Source organism: Spermophilus citellus (genome assembly GCF_964194105.1).
Source record: "Spermophilus citellus genome assembly, chromosome: 8".
Taxonomy (NCBI): Eukaryota; Metazoa; Chordata; class Mammalia; order Rodentia; family Sciuridae; genus Spermophilus; species Spermophilus citellus.
This window is the reverse complement of record NC_138189.1, coordinates 41453028-41473770: the sequence shown is the minus strand read 5'-3', so window position 1 is coordinate 41473770 and position 20743 is coordinate 41453028. Positions and strand designations below refer to the sequence as shown.

The 20743-nt window shown below is 36.9% G+C and overlaps 1 protein-coding gene across 1 annotated transcript in view; it reads left to right on the top strand.

Annotated features, from left to right (window-relative positions):
* The first annotated feature begins 1420 nt into the window (after nucleotides 1-1420).
* CHIC2 (cysteine rich hydrophobic domain 2) overlaps nucleotides 1421-20743 on the top strand; it is a 40062-nt gene continuing 20739 nt past the window's right edge. Inside the window, exons 1-3 of the mRNA XM_081303886.1 lie at nucleotides 1421-1999; nucleotides 20144-20198; nucleotides 20330-20485. Coding sequence (XP_081160012.1) covers nucleotides 1881-1999; nucleotides 20144-20198; nucleotides 20330-20485 — 330 coding nt within the window. The 5' untranslated portion in view covers nucleotides 1421-1880. The remainder of the gene's footprint in view (nucleotides 2000-20143; nucleotides 20199-20329; nucleotides 20486-20743) is intronic.

The following is a 20743-nucleotide window of genomic DNA, read 5'->3' as shown; positions in this document are numbered from 1 at the left end:
GGAGACTGAACCCAGAGCTGGAATATGCTAGGCAAATGCTCTATCAATGAGCTATAGCACAGCCCTTTTTATTTTTATTGAGAGAAGAGTCTAGCTAAGTTGCCCCCATAGAGTAGCTGGGATGACATATGTGCCCCACCATGCTCTCTGAGTGTGTGTGCGTGCTCAATCTCTCTCTCTCTCTCTCTCTCTCTCTCTCTCTCTCTCTCTTACACACACACACACACACACACACTCACACACACTCTTGCAGAGTTCCTGATTCATAGTTGAAGCTCATTAACTATTTGTTGAATGAATAAAACCTCTGAGATGGTATACAAGTCTGATAACAACCACTGTTTTTCTTCCACCTTTATTTGATTGACTATGCACATTTTCTCCAGCCATTTCCAATAGGAGGCTGTTTGGCATTTCTCCCTGTCCTTATTGTCCTCCTTTCCACTTTTTCTACTTGGACAATGACCCATGTAAAGTAAACTTCAAGGATGTGAACACTATACTTGGATAACAGTCTGACACACTGGGTGAAATAGGACTATCCCTTCATCCCCCTAAAAGTAGACCCTAATTATTCAGGAATCTGTCCTCAGGAGCCCACTTCTGCCCCTGTATTGTTTGCCTGACAGGTTCTTGACTATGAAACCAAGTATCCAAGGTGACTCTTGGGCCTTTACAAGGCAGATAGGCAGAATCTATGAGGACAACTGTCTTTCCTTCCTTCCTCCCTCATAAACAGCAAAATATTCTCTGTCCCTTCTAAACATTTCTCTCTCTCTCTCTCTCTCTCTCTCTCTCTCTCTCTCTCTCTCTCTGTTTTAAGTTTTTGGTCAGAAAGAAAACAAAATTCTCTAAGGTTTTAACAGAAGAAAACAGATGATGTTTTTGTAAAGGATTTGGGGCAGGAAACGCATCTTCTAATCCAGAATCTGGAAAATTTATCAATTTTGTTTCATAGCATAACTAGTGGAGATTTCTTGCAAGAAATAATTATCAGTACCACTGGCCTCACAAATCAGACTATATTCAAAGGGCTAAAAAGGGACAAGTTTTTGAATTTGGAGGTTTTGGGAAGTCTCGTAGTACAGTGGACAGGAATGCGTCTTGTTGGTCTCCTCATGTTGGGAAAGTACAGACTGTTGGTTCTCATCACAAACTCAAAAGAAAAAAACTGACAAAAATCGAGATTATTAGATAACTGGCAATCACACGCATGATTCATTCCTTATTCCAACCAGGGCTTTTATTTTCGGTTGTTTGTTTGGGTTAGAGATTACTTTGGGGAACTGTACGTCCCACCGGACACTCCAAACTCGTTCCTCAAATCGAGGTCATAGCCTCCAATCCTTAGGGCCACCGCCTTCCGGGTCCGCGACCCAGGAGTTGGCGGGCGGGGCCGCGCCGGCGGGAGCGCGCGCCCCAGCGTGCCGGTGGGTGTTAAGAGAAGGAGGACGCCGTCCTGGGAGCGCGCGAGGCCTCACGTGCGCGCGCGCGCGCCCGCCAGCCGGCGCGCCCACGCACGCTCCCGCCCCCACTCCCGGGAAGTCTCGCGATGCGGTAGCCGGCTGGTCCCGCTGCGGGTGGCTCCGGCTGTTGCTGTGGTTGCCTGAGTTGCTGCTGCGGCGGCGGTGCTGGTGGAGGTGTCGGCCCCTGGGCGGATGTTGACATTGTGTTGTTGTTATTGCTGATGGTAATGGCGGAGGCGGTGGCGACGGTTCGGACCCCATCCGTTCACTAGCCGGAGTCGAGACAGACGAGAGCGAACTCCGCGGCCTGAACCGGCAGCAGCGACTCCCTCAGCCTCGCCGCCTCGCCAGCCGGAACCCCGGCGCCAGACCCTGGAGTCAGGCCCCTGGGGCAGGGGGGCTCGGAGGCACAGAATGGCGGATTTCGACGAGATCTACGAGGAGGAGGAAGACGAGGAGCGGGCCCTGGAAGAGCAGCTGCTCAAGTACTCGCCGGACCCGGTGGTGGTCCGCGGCTCCGGTCACGTCACCGTGTAAGGCCCGGAGGAGGGCGAGGACGGGAGGTGCAGGGCTGGGGTGGGCCCCACCTACTGCCCGGGAGTCCCCTTCCCCCCGGTGTCTGTCCGGTGTCGGGGACCTTCGGGAAGAGCAGGCGACCAGGAAGTGAGAACTTGCCTCATTTTCGTTTGTTTAGGTCTCCAAAGAGGGGGCCGCCCCCCAACCCCCGTCCAGCAGGCCCTGCAGGCCTGGGCGGTGTGCCGGATCCCAATAGGAAAGGTTTTTCTTTAGGGTCTGCCTTTCCAGGCACCCCTTCCAGCCTCGGGTTGGAAGTGCAAGTATTTATGAGGTGCCTCCCCCTCGTTTTCTCGCCCAGTTACCCTGTGGTTCTCTGTGCCTTTGAACCTAGTGACATATGGCTCAGAGGCCAGATCTGGGCCCGTGCAAGACCCCAATGACCATTGGCAATGAGGTTTACTGTCGAAGATCTGTGTTTCACATATACCGACAGGTCTTCCCCAACAGAGCTAATTTCTGCGGAGCTAATGCAAGTTCCTGTAGTTATATGTGATAAAAATATATAGATGAGCAGAAATTTAAGTTACGCAGAAATATATATGTTTACAATGAGTTAAAAAAAAGTTACAATCTGCTGATATTACTGAGAGCTCCCAGCAATGTAAGTTGTACCTTGGGGCATGAACTCTTGATTGGCTTCTTCGTTTGATAAAGGTTTCTGTAAGTCTTTGGAAACATCAAAAGTTCCAAATTATTCAAACAATAAGGAATGAAAGCTTTCTGAAAAGGTCATGACTAATAAAGGAATGTGAAGACTTGGACCAAATAATGAGCTGTCCGGAAACAGGAAGTTTTGTAATGTTTCTCTGAAGTCCAGAGTTTTGTCCAACTTGAAGTATTGATACTCTTTCATGTTAGATCTCTTGTTCAAATTTCCATACTTTTCCTGTGCCTCTGCATTTCACCTTTTCACTAAAAGCCAGCAAGTCTGAGAATGCCTGGAACTATTTTCATTATATTTTGGTATAGGGTGAGTGGGATGTGCTTTTAGTAACTTAGTGAAACAGTAAGACTTCTCATATAAAATTGTCAGCAGAATCCTTGTTTTTTCCCAGAACATTTTTTGACCAGCCATATTGGTGTGTAGGTATGCTTATGTAATGCTTTGATTCCTTTAGCACCTGTTAGTTTATATTCAGGTGACTTAAAGGGTAAAAATACTGCATAATCACTCAAAGCATCATGACAAGACAATGGAGTTTATCACCACAATAACAGTAAGTGTTTTAACTGTCATTATCAGCTTAATTAAGAAATAAAATAAAATATTATTTATTTATTTATACTAGGGATTGAACCTAGGGACACTCAATCACTGAGCTACACCCCCCCACCCCCACCTTTTTTTTTTTTTTTTTATTCTGAGGCATAGTATCCCCAGGTTGTCCAGGCTGGGCTCAAACTTACAATCCTGCATTGGTTGGGATTATAGGTGTGAACCACCATGCCCAGCTATATATTAAAAATTTTAACATATATCACAGAACATTTTTAGTGTCATAACCTGTCATTTCATTTTTAGTTTGACTCTTAAGACTTTTTTTTTTTTTTTTTTGCCTTGTTTTAAACCTCAGAAGTATATGGATGTTGAAGGAAGCATCCAAAGTTTTTCATGTGTTCTGTCCTTTCCTCCGCATTCCTGATGTCAAAGTAAAGCTGCCAAAATTTAGAAGGTTCAACTAGGGCTTGGGATGTTAGCTCAGTGGTAGATTACTTGCCTAGCATGGGCCAGGTTCTAGGAGCACTGCAAGAAATAAAGGTTCAACTGTAGTAGTAATGCTTCCTCTGTTTAAGAGGAGGAAAAGCTAAACACTTTGTTGGATAAATGGAAGGTATAATAGAGTGCTCAGAACCAAATAGGTGATCTATAAGTTTGATTGTAGTTGGATAGAGAGGTTAATAGGGTGGGAAAGAATTATTAGTGGTTTTCAATCTTATTTGCCCCCTTAGAGTCATTTGGAGTGCTTCTTTAAAAAATAATACCTGTGGCCCTCCCCAGATCAGTTGAAGGCCAGGTTATCTGAGTGAGGGATCCCGTAAATGAATAGTTGGGAAAAAAAATTTTGCAGGTGATTTTTAATGTGTAGACAGAACTGAAACCTGCTATTCCAGGATATAAGGAAGAACTGCCATCAATAAACAATATGCCATTCTACATTAGGAGTTAATATTTCTGTAATCTTTCTTGACCACTTCCTCCTTCTAATTACCTTGGTTCTAGGCTCTGGATTCAAAGCCACCTATACCACTTCTTGAGTAAATTATTTATCTTTGTCTTTTCTTTTCAGATAGGGATAGTTAAGAATTAAGTAAGATGATAAATGCAAAGAATTCATCACAGTGTGTAATGCTGTGCTCAGTAAATACTAGTGTTGAAAGTGTTTATTTGTTATCCTTCTCAGGTATAGTTTTCCACTTTGAGACACACAAGTGTAAAATAACATATTAAAAAATCAGAACTGCCATTTTTAAACCTTACAATGATTCACTTTAGTCTGATATTTCCATTTTTTAATACTGAGCCTCCCTTTTGCTGAGGCTGGCTATGAACTTGCGATCATCCTGCCTCTCTGCCTTTGAGTTACTGGGATTACAGGAGTGTGCCACCGTGCTGGTTCAGCCCTTTTAGTTTTTATTTTGAGACGGGGTCTTGCTAAGTTGCTGAGGCTGGCCTCAAACTTGTAATCCTCTTGCTTCAGCCTCCCAAGTTGCTGGCATTACAGGCATGCACTGCTGTGCCCCGCATAAAACTTTTTTTTACATGACTGACAAGCACATTACCCAGTCATACTAGATTGGGTAGCCCAGTTAGCACCTGTAAATGTTTTTGAAATTGATGCTTATATGTTACTATAACTGTTGAGCATGTTCAGTTTTTCTTGCCTTTAAATATAAATGGGAAGGGCAATTACAAGTTCTAGTAAGACTATAATCCCCCCACCTTTTAACTAAGTCACTGATCAGAGCAGTCTTCCCTTACCAATTTGAAAGTAAATGATAGTGTAAACTGAGTCATCTAATTCAGGTCATTCTGAAAGGGTATAAATCTGTCTCTATATTTTTTATAGATTGGACTGAGTAGGTTGAATATTTCTTCATTTTTTCTACTTTAATATATTCTAGTATTAATCCTGGTTTTATTTTAGAAATCATTGTATTCTTGTATGACATAATTGGCATGTCATGGTGATGATGTGAAAAAGTAAGTTATCTTCCATTTTGTACTACATAGGCAGGTCCAGCTTAGTTTTGAAGCATAATCAGCTTTTAGGGGCATAGGATACAAAATGTCTAATTTTTGTGAATAAAGTCTGCTTTGAAGTGGATTTTAATACAATATTTTCATATGACCCCAAATTAGACACTTAATTTTACTCTTATTGTGAGCAGTGTTCTTTCTTGACATTCTTCTGGATATGGGTAACATTTTTCTTCATTATTAGATTGTATTTAGCAGAAGGGAAAAATCTGGTGTAAAGGCATATTTTGAAGAAAAGTGGTAATAGAAGGAATGAAAGGAAATGTAGATTTAATAATATTTGTTTACATGAAACTTAAAAGGCTTGAACTGGCAATTCAGTTAAAAATAGATTTTTCTTTCCATGGCTTCTAATATTATGTAATGAAAATGAGGGAAAAAATGACTAACTTATTAGATATTGTTGGCCATACTAGCTAGTATATTTAATGGAGTTTTTTTATTTCTCAGAAGAAATTTTTATAAAATATATTGATCATTTATTGAAGACTTTTGATTTTTCATAAGTATGATAACTCTAAGTGATGTGCTAATCTAAGAGTTAGATATTAAAAAGTAATTTGAAGCCAGTATTTTCTAGACAAGTTGTCATTATGACTGCCATTATTCTCTCCCATCTTCCATATCAAATTCAAACTTGGGCTTTCCTAGAGTATTTATAATCTATGACTTCTAACTTAAATTGTGTTGTAGAGTTATTTTGTAGAGGTTTGTTTCTAATGTTATACTCTTCTAATTTTAATATATTATCATATCTTCATGTACTTCTGAGGTATAATCTTCTTCCCCTCTCCAAAAGTAATTCCTCATTTTTCAGCACCAGCTTTTATTAATGGCTGTGGGATACCACCCTTTTCTTGTTTTCATCTCAGCTAGTGAAATGAGGAAAATTGAAGACTTTGAATAATGTGACTTGAAATGAAAAAGTTTGGAAACTGTTTTGGGGTGCAGCATGACGTTTACATAGACATTGTAAGAACACTTGTTTTTTGACCTTTCAAATGATAAAGGTAATAAAATATTGTCTGTCTTGAAATTTATAATTATCTCAAGACTGCTACTAGATTCTGTGGTTAGCCGTAGGAATTCAACATGGTTTGCCCAAATTACAAAATTGCTGCAATTAAATGATTTATTAAAATGTCATAATTCCTACCTCTTTCTCCCACCCAGCATAATAGGTGAGACATATTCCATTTTCTTTATAAATATTTTAAGTAAGTATTTTTTTGAGGTGGGATCTTTCTGTGTTGCCCAAGCTGGTCTTGAATTCAAACTATTCTCCTGCCTTAGCCTGCCAAGTGCTGGAATTTCAGGCCTGTACTATAGCACTCTGCTAGGCATGTTCCATTTTTAAAGATAAAAATTCTTGTTTCGAGATTTTTTTTTTTTTGATGTATATATCATGCTGGGGATGGAACCCATGGCCTCAAGCATGCCAAGTAAGCCCTCTACCACCGAGCTACACCTCCATTTCTTTTTATTTTAGTTTGTAATCAAACTTACAATCTTCCTGTCTGTTCTGAGGTTTTTGAGGGTCTTCTTGGTATTTTTCCACAGGCTGTAAAATTCTTTGAGGGCAGGGATGGTGTTTATTGGTCTTTATTTCTCCACTATTTATTAAATAAATAGTAGTGTCTAGAATATTATAGGTCTTCAAGTAAGTCTTTTTATTTCATTTCTGTTGGGGGGGGTACTGGGAATTGAACTCAGGACACTCTACCACTTAGCTACATCCCCATACCTTTTTTATTATTTGTTTATTTCTTTATGGTGATACTGATAATTGATTCAGGGGTGTTCCACCACTGAGCTACATCCTCGGCTCCCATTTTTTATTTTTTTATTTTGAGTCATGGTTTTGCTAAGTCCATGAGGCTGGCCCAAACCTTATGATCCTTTCTCAGCATCCTGAGCACCCCTGGGTTCAATCCATAAGAAAAAGAAATAAAAAAATAATAAAATGCTAATGCTAGAATATTATAAAATATTTTCATGAATTATACTGTGTTTTCAGAGAGCTGAATGAACTCAAACATTTTTCAAAGTGTGGTCACAGAATTAAAATTTTTAGACTAATTCTAAGACATATCTCTATATCTATATAGTTGAAAAAAAATACATACATACATATATATATATATATCTAACTGCAGGGGCGTGTGTCTTCTGGGTGGAAAGAGTACACTTTCAGTTCTATCCTTTAGTTCTTGAACTACATTGATACCCAGACATATATTAAGACAGATAAATTTAAAGCATGATTTGTAGGCATCAAAATCCGTTTATTTCTTTCATAGTTGTTGTATTACATTTTTGTTAGCCAGCTTTTTTGTGTGTGTGTGTGGTCATCAAAATACCTGACAACAATAACTTAGAGGAGAAAATATTTATTTTGGCTCATTGTTTCATAGATTTGAGTCCATGGTCAGCCTGCTCCATTTTGAGGGGCCTGATGTGAGGGTAGATTATCATTGCAAAAGGGATTGATGAAGGAAAGCTGATACAGCTTTTGACATCCAGGAAGTGGCAGAGTGGCGGGAGGGGGTATGGAGGTGAACAAGAGGCTGGGGAGAAAATAAATCTTTCCAGGTTACACCCCCAGTGACTTACTTCCTCCAACCAGGTCCCACACCCAAATAGTTCATTCAGGTATCAGTGGAATAATCAAATGGATTAATTTACTGATGAGGTTAGAGCCTCATGATCCAATAATTGCCTAATAACCCCACCTTTGAACCTTGTTGTAATAGGGATCATGCTTTCAACATGAGACTTTGGGGGACATTACCAGATCCATACCATAGTAATCTCCAAAAATAGCTAGAAATCTAATTCCATTGAACTTAGAGTTCAGCAAATGGAACTAAGTACTGTTTTTATTTACCATCTGTATAACTCATATATTCAGTCTGAGTCCAAAGTTTCTAGTTCATATATTCATAGGTCTTGTCATATCCATGGAAGATAAAGTTCTGTGAATCCAGACTTGTTACAGGTTGAACATGTCAGAATTCATAATATACAAAACTGATTTGTAATCTTCCTTTCTTATCAGCTTCAACTACAACCTTTGTTTATTCATTTATTTTTTTATTGATTTAAAAAAATAAATGACAGCGGAATGCATTACAATTCTTTTTTTTTTAAGGTGTTGTTGGACACATGCGTTTATTTTATTTTTATTTTTATGTGGTGCTGAGGATTGAACCCAGCGCTTCGCATGTGCTAGGCAAGTGCTCTACCACTGAGCCACAACCCCAGCCCCATGCATTACAATTCTTATTACACATATACAGCACAATTTTTCACATCTCTGGTTGTACACAAAGTATGTTGACATCAATTCGTGTCTTCATATATGTACCCTGGACAATGATGTCTGTCACATTCCTCCATCCTTGCTAACCTCCTGCCCCTTCCCTTTCCCTCCCACCCCTTCAACTGCAACCTTTTTATTTTCAGTTGATGGCAGACCCAGAGTCCTATTTATTTAGACCTTTTTTTTTTCTTTTTGGCATAGCCTTGATGTCTCTCTCTCTACATTTCCTTCTTTCAAGAAATTGTTGGCTCTGTCTTCAAAATTTGACCCCCTTTTGACACACCATTGGTGTGAATTGCCATTGTTTCTTTTTTCTGCCTTATACTTAATACTTTCCCCTGTTGCCACCTTTGCCTCTCCTGTTTATAGATTCCTTGGTATGTAAGCCTTAGTGATTCTATTAAAATATAAATCAGATTATGTCTCTTTTCTGTATCAGCATTCCAAAGTCTCCTTATCTCCTTTGGAGTCCTTTTAATATTCTCTAAGATCCATCATGGCCTATGGTTACTTCTCTGACTCCTCTTCCACTTGTTTACCCTACATTAGTCATATTGGTTTTCTTTTTATTCCATGAATTACTCCAGGCATATTTCTGATTCAGTCTTTGTACTGGCTGTCCACATTTCCTGAACACTCTCCCAGGATATCTAGAGGGTAGGTCCTTCATCATCTTCAAATTTTTTTCCACTATCTTTGTAAATGAGTCTTACCTGCCTCCCTATTTAGAATTCCACCTCATCCACCTTCCCCTTACTCTTTGCTACCTTTTTCTTTTTTCATAGTGCTTCCACTGTTAGAAGTTGAGATGAGCCAGACTTGTTATAGTATGAACTTCTGATAAACATCTCTTATAAAGAGAAAAACTTTGAATAACCTTTTTGGACAAGAATGGAAATTTTAAAATTTTATTGTTTTATAGCAGCTGTCTCATCTAGGAAATGAACCTAGAAAGCGTTGCTAATTTTTTTTTTTTTTTTTTTTGGAACGGGGTTGGGAATTAGCACAAGCTCTAGATTTGATTCTTATTACTGAAATACACGCACACATGCAGGCACACACACAAGCAAATAAAAAACCAACTTTGGGAAAGTGTGTGTTTTTAAATTTTTTTTAGTATTGGGGATTGAACACAAGGTTGCTTTATCACTAAATTACATCCTTAGTCTTCTAATTTTTAAATTTTGAGATAGAGTCTCCTTAAGTTGCTGAGGCTGGCCTTGAATTTGAGATCATCTTGCCTCAGCTTTCTGAGTTGCTGGCATTTCAGGCATGTGCTACTATGCCCACTTGGGATAGCATTTGACTTTTGGGCCATCTATGACTGATAGAAGTCTTTTGCCTTATCTGAGGCAAATAAAACCAGAAGGAAGATATGCTTCATAAAATAATATCTAGTTGATATTTAAACCTAGATTTTTGAATTCAGTTGTTTTTTGTTGTTGTTCTAACTTCACCACAATGCCTTTTTGTGCTTTTCAGTTTCTGTGTTGCCTGCCTGGATTCCTAGCCAAATGCTTCCCCATATTAGCTGTCAACTCTTTAGTATTACGTGGTTTTCTTGAAACCCACATCTCCCTTGTGTATCCTATTTGCTAAAAAGTTAGAAAATCTTTGCAGTTAATGTTAACCAATTTGATCATTGGCAATTTTATTTGGAAGCTATTTGATGATACTTGTAAAGTCATTGAGATCTGGACATTCTCTAATTTATTGGGTTATCCATAGTGGTTATTAAATGATAGTATTACCCATTTTACTAAAACGATGATCACCACAATAAAAAAAACCCATTGTTTTATAGTAATAAAAGCAGCTAAGATATACACCACATATTTTTGGTGCTTTATATGAACTCAGTTTGTGAGTTTAGCAGTATAATTACTAGTGGGTAAGTAGGAAAACTGAGGCTCAGAAAAGGTAAAAATTTGATCAGAGTGATACATAGTATATGGAAGTGTTTTGGAAGTACATGAATGTATGTGGATTATTTTAATCTATGTAGTATGATTACAGTCTGTTTGCCTAATTACTTCTTTTATTTTATTGAACCAAACCAACAAAGCTAAGTATTCTCATTTTAACATGAACATTGTAATAAAGTCTCATATATCTTAGCATGTTAGGTACAAATGTGAAAGGTCAAAAAGAGATTTTTTCTTAGATCCTATCAGAACTTTAGTGTAATTTGTGCATTAATTTTAATTTTATAACATCTGTTGATAGAAAAAGAAGACCCTCCCCATTCTCAGTTTCTAAATTTAGAATGTTCTATTTCAAGTGGATTAACATTTTCTATTCTTACAGAGAAAGCTATTAGTTTCAAGAGTAGGACCCTAGCCTTGATCTCATTTATTAATTGATCATGAAACTCTTTTAAGTTATTGTCTCTTCTGCATCAGTTTTCATCTCTAAAATAGAATGTTTAGACATAGATAGCTGTGGTCTCTTCTAGCTGTCAGAATATGAAATTCTGCTGTTGTGGAACTAAAAATTAATTTTTTCCTTATAATATACTTAATGTAGATAGAAATAGTCTTCAAAATATTCTCAAAAAACCCTGAAGTATACTTTGAAACTAGAATTGTCTTTAAATCTAGATATGTCATTTACACATACATTTTTTTATTGTGACTGAAAACCAGACACTTTAGTCATCTATTTTTTACTTCAGGTTTTAAACCTGATTGAAAAGGAGGATTGAAAGTTTGAGGCCACACTTTGTGAGACCCTATCTCAAAATAAAATTTAAAAAGGAATTGGGGATGTAGCTCAGGGGCAGATTGCTTGTCTAGCATGTGTGAATCCCTGAATTCAATCCCCAGCATTAAAAAAAAACAAAACAGAAAACTATTTAGACATTGAGAAGTTGTATTCCAGTGAAGTGGAAAATAAAATAATAACCTATAATCACCAAGAGGCAAAGGTCATATCATATATCCTGGTTGTTCTAATTTTATTTTTTTCTAGAAACTTTTTTTTATTTGAATACTAATATATATTATTAGGGAAATCGTGACAACATGAAAATATAAAAAATACAATATCCTTAATTCCATTACCTAGGATTAACTATTGTTCATATTTTGATGGATTAAATTTTTGTTTTTGCATGTAAAGATTTTTATTAAAAAATTGTGATACTAATATTTTGTTTTTTACATTTTTCATCTAATATTTTATTTGGAGCATCATTGTAGGTTCTTAAAAAGTATTCGGGTCTTTTAGATTTCAAAGAACAGAACCATCTTAGTGGCCTTAAGCAGTGGAAATTTATTATAAGAATGCCTGGGGACTAAGGAAGATAGGAGACATTGCCATTTTATAGCCAGGCTCCAGGAGACCGAAAAATTATTGTTTTGGATATAGTACTGCTTTGGTGATCTAGTTATTCTGTCGTTTTGTCAGCACCATGTGTCCCTTGCTCCCTACTCTAGTGCTGTTGTCACAGTGATTCACCTACTTTCAGTTCCAGCTTCTCCTGTTGCATTGTGAACTGACAGACCTCTTTCCCCTGTACCTCATAGTTTCTGCTTACTATTGGTTTCCATTTATTATTGACCTCACTTATTCATGGCTGTACTGTATTTTGACTTCAATTTAAACTCATTCTCTATCCATGTTTCCAACTATTTTGTCTTGCAGATACCTCGAGAGAGATCTGATTGAGTTAGTTAGGTTGTCTGTGGGGCAGCCCTGTTGGCCCCTGCCATCCCATGTGCTACTAGCCAACCCAGGGGATTAGCTGTTCCTAAAGCAAATGCCATTTGTGGTCTAACTAGCCAGAGTGTAGGGAGATCCTAGTTAGGCATTCACAGTAATGGGCTTCTGTCTTATAAACATGGTTTTGAGCTATACTATTTTTTTTTCGGATTGATATAATTTATATAATTGAAAGACATTTCTGTAGTTTTAAAATATTCATTGTTAACAACAGCACTACAACTCAGAAGAAAGGAAAATAATACTGAACACATCTTTTTGTTAAGGGTGAAACAAGTTGAAGCAGTTAGATTCTTATTTTTCTGTATTTAAGTCAAAATTCACAACTTTAAAATATGTTCTTAATTCAAAATGATAGTGCAGCAATGAATTGTAAAAGATATAATCTGAGGAAACATAAGGAACATAAAAGTTAAAAACTATAAAAAGGGCTAGTGATTATGTGAACCTGCATTATGGAAAAGATTGAATGGCATTCCAGAAGAGTTGATTAGTGAACCTAAGCTTCCCTATTTCACTTATGATTAAGTGCCTAGTTATACAAAATAAAAAATTCTTATAGAAGAAAAACTGTGATTGTAATACTTATTACAAAAATACATTTAATGTGTTTATTTAGCAACAGTTACCATTACTTAAAAATAGGTCCTGTTTTAAAAAATTGTGAAACAACAAATGAAACAAAAGGTCTTTAATAACCTCCCCAAAACAGTAGACTATTTCACATATCTGTACCACTGTGTTTTTTCTTGTGATATAGTTCTAGAAGTAGAATTATTGGGTCAACTGGGCTGGGGAATGTAGCTTAATGATAGACTGTGTCTAACATTTGCAAGGACCCATTTGATACTCAACACTGCCAATAATAACAATAATTATCACTGGGTCAGAAGATAAGCATGATATGATATATATATATATATATATTATATATATTTTTTAAAGGTAAGCATATGTTATGTGTGTTTATGGATTATTGTTTCTTATTTTACTTTATCTTATTTTACAGTACTGGGTTGAAACCTGGTATATTTGCTAGGCAAGTGCTAACCACTTAGCTTCATCCCCAGCCTAGAAATTTTTTTTTTGTACTGAGGATTGAACCCAGGGACCTTAACCACTGAGCTACATCACCAGCACTTTTTTTTTTTTTTTTTTTTTTTTAATATGAGACAGGGTCTTACTGAATTGCTTAGGGCCTCGGTAAGTTGCCGAGGTTGGTTTTGAATTCATGATCCTCCTGTCTCAGCCTCCCAAGTTGCTGGGTTACAGGAATGTGCCACTGTGCCCAGACCCTGGGAATATTTTTTAATATTCTTTTTATACACTATTAGATTGTACTGATGAAGATTATAGCAATTTTTAAGGTTCCCCCACCCTCATTCTTTTTTTTTTTTTTTTGCAGTACTGGGGATAGAACCCAGGGACACTTTACAATGAACTGAGAACATCCTAAGCCCTTTGTATTTTTTATTTTGATACAATTTCACTAAATTGCTGAGGTTATCTTCAAACGTGGGATCCTTCTATCTCAGCCTCCCCGGTCACTGGTCACTGGGATAACAGGCGTGTCAACCACACCTAGCTAGATTTTTTTTTAAACAATTGAGATTGTGCTAAGCTATAGTTTTGTCATTTTCGTGTTATTAGTTTGAAGGTTTCATTTTTAGGCGTTGTGTTCTTTTATGGAGATACTTATCTACTATAGTGTTCTGAGTAAATATTTTTGTGAATAAAATTTCACTGACTTGTTTATGAATAAATTTTTATCCACATTTCACATTATTTTTTGGTTTACATTTCTAAAAGAAAATTTACTGTGACAAAAGTATAACTAATTTTAATGCCAAATTAATTTCTGGAATGGTGGTGATAATTTATAGTTTTATTGATATACTACATGAAATTTTCCATCTTGAGACCTTCTTGCCAAAATAAAATATTTTTTAAAATTTTATTTTACTTATTATTAGTCTTTGTAGATAACTGAATTAAGATACTGCCTACCTTGAATTGTATGTTTTTAAATTAAGTGCTACTTTTCGATTTTTGGATTAATGGAATGTTAGGTTATTAGAGTTGAGATTCACTTTTCTACCCAGTGTTGGAATTATTACACTTCAATCAACACATCAAATTATCACTTTATGGGATAAAATTTGGCTTTTTGAATATAGTCCCAGGTCAATTGTACATTTATCTTCTAATTAAGTTATTATTATTATTTTTTTACCATTTGAAGGAGTAATTTGTAAAGCTGTTAATTTAAACTTAAACGTTCGTCCTAATTCCATTCGAAATCTGCTTCCTGCTGAATTTTTTTTTTTTTTAATATTTATTTTTTAGTTTTCGGCAGACACAACATCTTTGTTTGTATGTGGTGCTGAGGATCGAACCTGGGACGCACGCATGCCAGGCGAGCGCGCTACCACTTGAGCCACATCCCCAGCCCCTCTGCTGAATTTTTTTAAAAATAAAAAAAGTCAGAGCTTAAGGTGGTATAAAACTAGGCAATTTATGCCAGGCAAGGTGGTGCTCACTTGCTTTTCCAGCTACTTTTCCAGTTTGGGACTAACTTGGGCAATTTTTTTTTTAATATTTATTTTTTAGTTGTAGGTGAACACAGTGTCTTTATTTTATATTTATGTGGTGCTGAAGATCGAATCCAGTGCCTCATGCATGCTAGGTGAGCGCTCTACCTCTGAGCCACAATCCCAGTCCCTAACTTGGGCAATTTAGTGAGATCAAAGTTAAAATTAAAAAGGGCTGAGAATGTAGCTTGTAGTAAAGCAACCCCATGTTCAATCCCACACCACAAAGAAAAAGAAGAAAAAGAAAAAAACCTTTAGCAGTCTATAGAAAATCAAAACCATCAAAGATGATATTTTGCAGTTATATTATCAGACATGCAGTATGGATTTTCATATCAGTTTAATAAAATACAATGATCTTGTAAAAACTTGACCTGATAGTATTGCTTTGGTTGACTGATTAAAAAAAAAAAAAAAAAAAAGCTTTGGCAAAGATGAAAGATATAGCAAAGGAATATTTGTCGATGCCTTGCCAAATAAGACTTTCTGATGCCCAGGCTCTTTACTAGGAGAAGGCATACTGTAAAAGAAGAATTGTCGAAAAGAGTTGTTTTTAACTGCTCTGATGAGATCAGTTTCATCAGTAAAGATGCAGTTGAAAGCCTCAATTGTTATAGTTTGCATAATGAATGGGATCTGAGTTAAAGATAGTGGACGTAAAGAACTCTTTCAAGACTCTGAGAGAGAACAAGAGATGGATGTTATCATACACTGAGGGAGAAGAAAATCCCTATAAAACATTCAGGCCATGTGGACTTATGCAGGTTTGTAGTCTATGTGTACAAAGACAGGGATTGCAGAGGGTATGCAATCAGGAGCAAATAGTTAGCTTTGAGAAGATAGTTGCTGTAAATCCAGCAACAGGGGAGGCTGAGGCAGGAGGATCACAAGTACAAAGCCAGCCTCAGCAACTCAGTGAGGCCCTAAGCAACTCATGAAGATAGTTGGTAGCAAGCCTTTAGCTACTTTGGGAGTCTGAAGCAGAAGGATCAGAAGTTCGAGGCCAACTTGGGCAACTTAGCAAGATCCTGTCTCAAAATAAAATTTTAAAAAGGCTGGGGCTCAGTGGTAAAAGCATCTGGGGTTCAATACCCAGTACCCAAAGAGAGAGGGAGAAAGATATAGAAGACATGTGGCTAAATCTAAAAGTTAAAAGGAGGGAAGCTAAAGCAGTTTATATTCAGTGATTTTTTTTTTCCCACTTGGAGTTAACCACTATGGTTATCTGCAAAAACTGTGAGTTGTGAGGATAAAGCTGAGTACATGAAGAGGAACAACAACCATGGAATATGGGTAAGGTAATTTAATAGAACAGAAAAAAGATTGCTTAGGCAATAATACTGAAATTATAAATAATATATTTATAAGTTAGGGTGATTTTTTTTTTCCTAGTAGCTCCAGGCAGTGAGAATTGAAGTGAAGAAAGTAAACAGTTTAATTGAACCTGGGTTGTCAGAAGACACTGTAAAGATGATAATGGATATTTGTTGGAGTATGGTCAAAACAATTAAAAGTTTTGTAAAAAAACAAAAACAACAACAAAAAAACCAACAACAAATGAAAATGATTGAGTATATAGTTCTGACACATAGGGAAGGAAATGGAGCCATTGGGAGATTTCAAGAGGTGAAAAGCAGTAAGCTATAACCAGAGGGGCTGGGGATATAGCTCACTTGAGATATAGCTCACTAGAGTGCTTGCTTCACATGCACAAGGCCCTGGGTTCAATCCCCAGAAGCAAAAAAAAAAAAAAAAAAAAAAAAAAAAAAAAAGATATAATCAGAGACCCCAAAACCTTGGTGTAAGGATGGAAGACATGGAATGTTTAATAGTAGTAATAGAATTTTACAGTTCAAAATTTCAGGTGATACAGTCCCAATGATAACAGTATCTGGACTATATTACAGTGTATAAGCTGCTGAATTAGATGGAGCTTAATTTCTTCATAATTCATTAAGTTAGGAATGTGTTACAGTTGAGAATTCCTAAGGAAAGAGGCATTTTTCCCCCACATTTTTTTTTATTGGTGTATTGTGGAGGTACATAATTGTGGATTTTTTTTTTTTTGGGTACCAGAGATTGAATCCAGGGGCGCTTAACCATTGAGCCACATCTCCAACCCTTTTTTATATTTTGTTAGAGACAAGGTCTTGCTGAGTTGCTTAGGGCCTCACTGAGTTGCTGAGGCTGGCTTTGAACTCGTGATATTCCTGCCTCAGCCTCCTCAGTTGCTGGATTTACAGGCATGTAGTGCCTGGCTCCTGATGATGGAATTTGTTGTTACATGTTCATTTATACACACAATATAACAATATAATTTGGCCAATATCATTCTCCAGTATTTTCCCTTCCCTCCTCCCTCCCCTGATCTGTTTCCTTTTCTGTTGATCTCCTTTTGATGAAGAAAAGATATAAGGAGGTATACTGGTAGCAGCATAACAACAGATTAGGAGTTCCAAAGGAAAGAGTAAAGGGGATTTTAAAAGGGAGGCTGTATGAGGAAAGAGAAAGGCTGAATTGGATGAAATGAGAAAGCAAGGTTAACAGCTTAGTTTACACTTTGAGTTATGGCTGTAGATTGTAGGAAGGAGGACATAGTGAACTGGAAGTATGTGGAATATGAATAAAAAAAGCCTATTTCAAGAATTAATTTCTACATAAACGCCAAATTACATTCAAAGCTTTGCCTAGTGTTTTGCATGAACTTTTTTTAAAATTTATTTTTATTAGTTGTTCAAGACAATACAATGATCTTGACATATCATACATTTGATTCAAATAGGGTATGAATTGTCATTTTTCCACGTGTACAGATTGCAGAATCACATTGGTTATACATCCATGTGTATACATACAGCAATCCTAGTGTCAGTTGTATTCTGCTGCCCTCCTTATGCCCCACTCCCCTCCCCTCCCCTCCCATCCCTATTGTCTACCCACACTACTGTGACACTTATCTCTCTTTTTTTCCCCTTTCCTTCCCCCCTCACACCATTGTAGATGTATTTTGTGAACCCATGAGGGTCTCCTTCCGTCTTCTGTGCATTTCCCCTTCTCCCTCCCTTTCCCTCCCTCCTCTTTCCTTATTTTGTGGTAATCTTCTTCTCATGCTCTTCCTTCCTACTCTGTTTTGAGTCACGTCCCTTATATCAGCGAAGACATTCGGCATTTGTTTTTTAGGGATTGGCTATCTTCGCTTAGCATAATTTGCTCTAGTGCCATCCATTTCCCTGCAAATGCCATGATTTTGTTATTTTTTACTGCTGAGTAATATTCCATTGTGAATAAATGCCACAATTTCTTAATCTATTCATCTGTTGAAGGGCATCTGGGTTGGTTCCACAGTCTAGCTATTGTGAATTGTGCTGCTATGAACATTGATGTAGCTGTGTCCCTGTAGTATGCTCTTTTTAGGTCTTTTGGGTATAGTCCGAGAAGGGGAATTGCTGGGTCAAATGGTGGTTCCATTCCTAGCTTTCCAAGGAATCTCCATACTGCTCTCCAAATTGGCTGCACCAGTTTGCAGTCCCACCAGCAATGTATGAGTGTGCATGAACTTTAAATTTTTTTTTTTAAAGAGAGAGAGAGAGAATTTTTTTTTAATATTTATTTTTTAGTTCTCAGCGGACACACATCTTTGTTTGTATGTGGTGCTGAGGATCGAACCCGGGTCGCACGCATGCCAGGCGAGCGTGCTACCACTTGAGCCACATCCCAGCCCCCTAAAAATTAAATTATATAAAAGTAAATTGACCTTGTACATTATTTCTTTAAAAAAAAGTTCTAAAAACTTCCCATTATAGGATCATCAGGACATATCTCATAGAAGATGTTCAGTATTTGTAATTTGAATGCCCTTTTATCCAAGTATTAGTATATTTCTGATAGGTAAGATCTTAGTGTGTTAAGTTTATTATTTTTTTGTAATCTTTGAAAATCGTTTATCACTTCTAAAGCCATGTAGTATTTTAATCCAAATTTAAGGAACGATCTTTCAGGTAATAGGAATAGATGGCGATAGAGGAGGTGTCGGGTTTTCTTTCATACCATTTAATACACTGACAAGTAGGTATTGAGTGTCACCTAAGATAATTCTTGGTAGCATTTTGTCAAGCCCTACTTTGTTTTTATTTATATTTTCTCTCCTTTCGCTCTTCTATTCCTCCTTCCCACTTTTTTCCTTCTCTTATTACTTGTGTCTACCAAGGACACCTATTAACCTTCAAAACCATGGCTTATCTCTACCACTAACATTCAAAACTAGAAAATTGGCTATCATGTCTATAAAGGCAATGTGTTTTATGGTGCACACTTGTAATCCCAGAGGCTCGAGAGGCTGAGGGAGGAGGATTGCAAGTTCATGGCCAGCCTCAGTAACTTAGTGAGTCCCTAAGCAACTTAGGGAGACTCTATCTCAAAATAAAATAAAAAGGGCTAGAGATGTGGCTCAGTAGTTAAGTTTTCCTGGGTTCAATCCCTAGCACCCCCCCCCCAAAATGCTTTGAAGTTTTTAAGGAGGAGGTGGTAGCTCAAATTAAATGAATCATCTATTCTTTTACTTATATACTGCTGATTAGGTAACATTCAATCTCATATTATTATATGAAAGTTTTGATTCATTGACAAGTAATTGCTTGTTAAATTTCATAAATTGATTATTTTGAAGCTCTTGTGTCTTATACTTTAATTTGTCTCTAACTTATATATATATTAATCTACATTCTACTGATGTTTCTGATCTTTAAGTTAAATATTTATTTATTTATTGTGGTACTGGGGATTGAACTCAGGGTACTATATCACTGAGCTAGGTTCCCCCTCCCTGCCCTGCTGCCTGCCCTCTTTATTTATTTATTTTTTAAAATATTTTTTTCTTTGGTTGTAGATGGACATAGTACATTTACTTTATTTTTATATGGTGCTGAGGATTGCACCCAGTGCCTCACACATGCCAGTTGATTGCTCTACCACTGAGCCACAACCCCAGCACACAGCCCTCTTGATTTTTATTTTGAGATAGTCTTATTAAGTTATCAGGCTGAGTTCAATCCCCAGTACCACAAAAAACTTGTGATCTTCTTGCCTCAGCCTCCAAATTTCTGGGATTACAAGCCTCTGCCACAGAGCTAGTCTAAATGTTTACATTTTTTATTTTTTTATAACAGTGATAGATAATAACATTTTCTTCTTATTTTTTTAAAAATAGATTTGGACTGAGCAACAAATTTGAATCAGAATTCCCTTCTTCATTAACTGGAAAAGTGAGTGGCTCAATTATTTATTTCCTGTTTAGATGTTTCAAAACTAAAGTTTTTCCTAGAAAATTAGACAAAACGTATGAGACATGTTTGTTAATATTTCGATGTTGTTATTTCTTAAACTCTTTCTTTAGGTAGCTCCTGAAGAATTTAAAGCCAGCATCAACAGAGTTAACAGTTGTCTTAAGAAGAACCTTCCTGTTAATGTACGTTGGCTACTTTGTGGCTGCCTTTGTTGCTGCTGCACATTAGGTTGCAGTATGTGGCCAGTTATATGCCTCAGTAAAAGAGTAAGTTGAATCATATATTTAATTTTAAGTTTAAACTAATCAAACAAGTCTTGCATGTACCTAGTTTTTATTTTATTTTATTTTTTGATGGTACTAGGGATTGAACCCAGAGCTTCATGCTTCCTAGGCAAGTACTTTACCTGGGAGCTACATCCTCAATCCTAGTTTTTATTTTTTCTATTTAATGGATCACATTTACAAATATTATACAGAAATAATTTGATCTAATAAAGGAGTGGTTAAGTAAATTATTATATA